The sequence below is a fragment of the Medicago truncatula genome, chromosome 1 (genome assembly GCF_003473485.1).
Source record: "Medicago truncatula cultivar Jemalong A17 chromosome 1, MtrunA17r5.0-ANR, whole genome shotgun sequence".
NCBI classification, from domain to species: Eukaryota; Viridiplantae; Streptophyta; class Magnoliopsida; order Fabales; family Fabaceae; genus Medicago; species Medicago truncatula.
The window spans coordinates 36,788,980-36,794,551 of NC_053042.1; the positions used below are offsets into that span (position 1 = coordinate 36,788,980).

At 32.4% G+C, this 5,572-nt stretch overlaps 1 protein-coding gene across 1 annotated transcript; it reads left to right on the forward strand.

Moving 5' to 3' along the window:
* Positions 1–1,420: 1,420 nt before the first annotated feature.
* Positions 1,421–3,763, forward strand: LOC25484407 (CASP-like protein 5B3). Its single transcript, XM_013613214.3, has 3 exons — positions 1,421–1,769; positions 2,832–2,964; positions 3,262–3,763. The coding sequence occupies exons 1-3, from the start codon at positions 1,639–1,641 to the stop codon at positions 3,454–3,456; spliced, it is 459 nt and encodes a 152-aa protein (XP_013468668.1). The 5' UTR covers positions 1,421–1,638; the 3' UTR covers positions 3,457–3,763.
* The last annotated feature ends 1,809 nt before the right edge of the window (positions 3,764–5,572 follow it).

Consider the following 5,572-nt stretch of genomic DNA (forward strand, 5'->3'; position numbering starts at 1 on the left):
AATATTAGTAACATTTGCACTAATAATCATTTTTCAATTGTATAATAAGTGTCAATTTTACTTGAAATTATGAGTGTTAATATGGCCCTTATGTATTTATACCTTTTGAACTTTAGTGTGATTTTACCCCAAAATGCTAGTTGTTGTAAATACTCCACGTAGATGAAGTTGGTTCTTAGTTTTTATGATTTCATCTATCTTTGTTAGTTTTTTTTCTTTTTCGGATATGATAAATTTGGATGGATAAACTTGAAATTCGCTCGGTTTAAATAAATTCGCTAAACTCAGATTAACCAAAAAGATATACAGTTTTCGTGGAAAATTGTGATTGAAAAATAAAATAAAAACTACATTAAGTAATTTTGTATTCAAGTATCCAAGAGAGTTTAGATAAGATGATACATGTCTCTTCTGATTTAATCAAGGTCATGTTCGAATCGAACTTTGGGAACAGCGTTAAAACTTGTAGGAGAACTTGCCCCGTCTATTTGTGTTCCATAAGGCTCGAGAGAGTAGTCTCCACTAGTTGCGCGTGGAGGACATTGGTTAACAAAAAAAAAAAAATTGTAGTCAAGTTTTATGCATTAAAAATGGGTAAATCATGACATTTAAAATTAAAAAAAGTCAAAATATCTAGCAAAAACTATTTCTTGAATTGGAATTCCAAAAAATAAATTGATAATATTTTAATAGTTTCGTGTTTTTAATTTAACACCAATTCTTACAAGTCTTTTAGCCTTTGTAACCAAAAAAAAACTCAGGTTAATCCCTCAATTTTTTTTTTCGTTGAATCAAAAGTCGACAAGAGAAACATGCATCATGTACCTAACTTTCTCCTTAGAAAAAAAATGTACTTAACTTTTATTTGGAAAATATAACATAAAATTGCAAAAGTCAAAATTAAGAAAAATAGACTCCGGTTGCCGTAGATGGATTGAAGCTGACAATACTTCTATTGTGCATAATCAGTTTCTAGAATTTCTAAAACAATAGTGACATAAAACTCAATTCAAACAAGAATATCGATATTGTTAGTTGTACACTTTTATCTGAGATCGAATTTATAACCTTACAATTATGTATACTTTGTGTTAAAAAAATAGTGAAAAACTTTCATTAATAATAATTTCCTTGCCATTGTGAGGAACCCATGTTTGATGAGTCACTTTCAGTTTGTCAAACAATAGTGACATAAAATTCAATTCAACTGAGAATATCGATATTGCTAATTGTACATTATAATCCAAAATCGAATTCATAACCTTATAATTGCGTGTACTTTGTGTTAAAACAAAACAATAGTGAAATTTTTTCATTAATAATAATAATTTCCATGCCATTGTGAGGGACCCATGTTGGTGAGTCATTTTCATTTTGTCAAGAACAATACAAGGATCGTATGATGTGCAATTGCAAGCAACCAACCAAAGTAGTACATTTTGGTTTGGTCACACTTTTGACTTTAACCTTAATATAACATCATTTGACACCTAACCTTTTTCATTCTCTTTTGGTTGATTTTATCATTTATGTAAATTATGCTCACCCCAGATTCCAATTTTCCCATATCATCACCAAAATTTGTTTTTGTTAGAGTGGAAAGTGGATGTTAAAGTTTGTACCATTTGGGAGAGAAAGATGAAGGATTTTCCTGGGACACCAGGTACTGTCCTTGGTTTGATTCTGAGGTTGTCACAGTTCATTTTTGCAGCAGGCTCAATTGCTTTCATGGTTTCATCATCAAGTTTCTTTAATTTTACTGCCTTTTGGTAATTCAAGATTATTTATTTATTTTGATGTGATTTTGTTGCATGCTGTTAAATTCTGTAAATACATATTTATGATAAATTGTTTTAGTTGTATATGAAGCTTATTTTTGGATGCTAAAATATATTGAATAATCATAATATATATTGACACATGACTGAATCAAATCAAGTGTATATGAATTAAAAATCCACTAGTGAATTGTTTATCTTATGACACAGGTTTCCATAAGAATAGAAATTGAATGAAGAATGTCTTATTTGTTAGATTAGCAAAATCAATTTATGAACCTAGTTGTCTGTAAGAGAAGGATGTTTGTGAAAAGATATTGAAGGATGATTAAAATGAACCTAGTTGTCTAACATTGAATTATTTCCATTTCAATTGTACTCTCAATTGTTCCATAACCCATTCAAAGTTTGAGGATAGACCTTATTACAAGGACTAGGACAATGATCATTACCGCTTGCGCTAGCTTTTGGTTTGTTATGTTAGCCGTAGTCCGAATTATTCTAGATATATTTTATGTTATTCGGCCACTCACGTTTGTCTACACTAGATGTCTCGTGCTGGGGGTGAGGGGGTCGTTGAGATCACATATCGATTTAAGTTATGACTTATCCTCACCAATTGAGCTAGAATTTGTTCTGTTTATGATTTTTTGGGCTTTCACCGTTTGTGATCTTCCTACTATGCTTAAATATATGCTTTGTCTTACACTGAAAATGGTATGTTTTCGCTCTCCATGCAAATGGGGACTTAGCTGGCTGTGGAATTCTGAATTAACTGAGAATGTAGCTGTAGACAGCTTGGAGATGGAGACAAGAAAGAGAAATGTGTTGGCCAAACATCCCTGAAATGCGAGATAACTGCACAACATCATTTTTGTGTTTTGTTTCATGCATATGTTGTTGTTTTTCCCATGTATACGACGGGCTGTTTTACTATCAATATCGTGGTCGGGAGATTTACTCTTATAGCGTGTATACGATGAACAGTTTTTTCAATATATGCTTGGATTCATACGGAATTACTTAATGCTGACTGTTCCATTTGTATTGCAGTTACTTGATAGCTGCAATGGGTTTACAAGCCATTTGGAGTTTTGTGCTTGCTTTAATGGATGCATACGCTGTGGTGAGAAGGAAAGTTCTTCACAACCCTGTACTGGTTTGCCTCTATCTGGTTGGAGATTGGGTTAGTCTGAGCCAAATCTTTTACTACGATTAATTTGTTACATACAGCTGTGTTGTCAAAGTGTGGCTATAGCAGCGCTATAGTGCTATTGTGTCGCGGATTTTGAACAAATCGCTATTGTTCTGCAATATACTATTTAGTGCAAATTGTTGTCAAATGGCGGCGCTCTAACACTCTAGCATAGCGGAATTTGAACAAATAGCAACTTTCCACGATCCACAATTGACAACATTGACATATATTAAGAGTTCTAAAATCATGAATTTTCATTTACAATTTTCTTGACACTGTCCACAGGCAACATCCACACTATCTCTAGCTGCAGCGTGTTCCTCAGCCGGCATCACAGTTTTGTTCTTTAATGATCTAAGACATTGCTATTTTGGAGAGGAATGCCGAAACTACCAGCTTTCAGTTGTGTGTGCCTTCTTGAGCTGGATACCGATTTCAATATCGTCCTTAATTATGCTTTGGCTATTAGCTGCAGGGTAGTAAAGACAATATATTGATTCCACAAGTATTGTCTCATCGAAAATGTGTTCATCTTGTTCATAAATTTCTTTGAAAGTGTCAATAGGAAAGGAAATAGATTAGGTTTACACTCATTCAAATTGATTCCTTCATTTCAACTGGAATTGTGATAGCATCAGATAGTAAAGAGACAGAGAAAAATGTATTTGATTTTGCCATGCAAAGAAACTAGTCTACACCAAAAGTTGTTACAAATTACAATAGTTATTAATTAAGATGTAATATCAAAGAGGTTATTGATTTGATATTGGAATTTTCTTTTCAAAAAGTCTTGCTTGTCATTTGAAAGTTAAGAAATGGTAGAGCTTCATATTCGTTGTTTATGATTTGAAAGTTGAGAAACTTAAACTTTGGGCACAAAAACTAATTTCTTCATTCAATCCTTAACTTTCAACAAACCAACATCAAAGAAATCGTATATGTTGGCACATTTCTTCTAAAACCCAGCAAGTAAGTGTGAACATCTCTGTTTGTTTTTGTTGTAGTTTAGGGTTTTTATGTTGTTGATGAAATAAAAATTGTGTAGGGTCTGATTAACAAAATATTTGTAATAGGAATGATTTAAGTATCGTTTATGTTTAATGGGAGTGATTGTTTGCAATTAATGAAATGTGGTATTCAAATATTTTTTAGGAATGTGAATGAAGTTTTTGTGCTATAATTGTTCGAAGATAAGTTTGTGTTTTTTTGTTTGCAGTTCGATGTTGGTAAGACGAGAAATGGACGGAAAACCTTGCATAGTTTCATCCATAGATAGTGCGTGGAAAACGCATTGAACAATTTTTAACTTACCAATCGTTCTATATTTGTAAACATAGTTGTGGTCGTCCGAACAATTATGTTTTAGGAGACCTGCATGATTATAATTTTTTGTATCTTTCACATGTATTCTAAACTTGCTTGATTATTGTTACATTGATTTTCCTTCTATCTTTCAAAGTCGACAAAATATTTATCGGTTGCACCATATTTTTTTTGTCATTTCACTAACAAGCTTCTTCTCTTCCGCATTTATACGACCGACTAAAATATGACATTCTAAATTTGACTCCATCTAATTGTTGTGTGCACAATTATAGAAAAACACTAAGACTATTCATTTGATGCCTTCAAATAACCACACAACCTAAATGGACATCCAAATTTTTCCTTGAACCGATGTCTTCTGGTTTCAACTTCTTCGTTCCTTTGTACTCACCATCTCTTCCACAACCTAATAACAAAAATTGCTTTCTACGACCAAAACCACTATCGTATTTGTTTATTTCTATAATAAAGCTTACCTTTGTTGCTTCACAATGGACTCAATTAATCAACTCATCTCGATCGTAATATTTCTCATCTCGATTTTGATAATATATTCTGCACCATCAATGACATGAACTTTAATATTGACCTGTTGCTTCTCCTGATACTCCCCTAAACTTCCCAACACATGCAAACACGTCAAAAGTACACATAAAAAAATCCCATATCTTAATTTGTATTTTTGGACAACAACACAGTTTTTCCTATACGGGTAAAAAGAGTTTCACCGTCCTTGTGAGCTTAATTCGGTTGGTAGAAATGATATATAATATATGTAAGGTCCGTGGTTCAAACCCTCACAAAAAAAAGCTTCACCAATGTTCCTTTTGATATGGACTCCAAATTGCTGATAGATAGCATTAATTTACCATGCTTGTGATTTACAGTATGGAGTCATTTGTCCATTCCAGGCTTTTGCATTGATCTCCTTTTACAAAAAAAAAAGAACAAAAAAAGAGTAATGTTTCGTCAAAACAAACATCCGGATTTCACACACATGGAGGGAAATTATACGTGTTTTGTTCATGACAGATCAATAAACTCCCTAAATAACTGTTTTGATTTAAGATCAAGAAGTTTGTCAATTTTATCTCATTTTACCAAAACTTGTGGCTCTCGAAATCACGATATACTTGGTGACATCTTTAATTTTGGTCAATGCTTAAAGAAACACTGTTATATCAGACATATATCCTCATTAATCAAACAATTGAGCTTAATTATTAACCAACTTTACGAAAAGACGAATTAATCAAGTTGTATTTAGCTC

Bases quoted from the DNA above. Each gene is read 5' to 3' on its own strand.
- LOC25484407 (XM_013613214.3), top strand. From the start codon at position 1,639: ATGAAGGATTTTCCTGGGACACCAGGTACTGTCCTTGGTTTGATTCTG. The intron at 1,770-2,831 runs GTAATTCAAGAT...TTTGTATTGCAG, and splicing joins TTTAATTTTACTGCCTTTTG to TTACTTGATAGCTGCAATGG. The intron at 2,965-3,261 runs GTTAGTCTGAGC...CACTGTCCACAG, and splicing joins TCTATCTGGTTGGAGATTGG to GCAACATCCACACTATCTCT.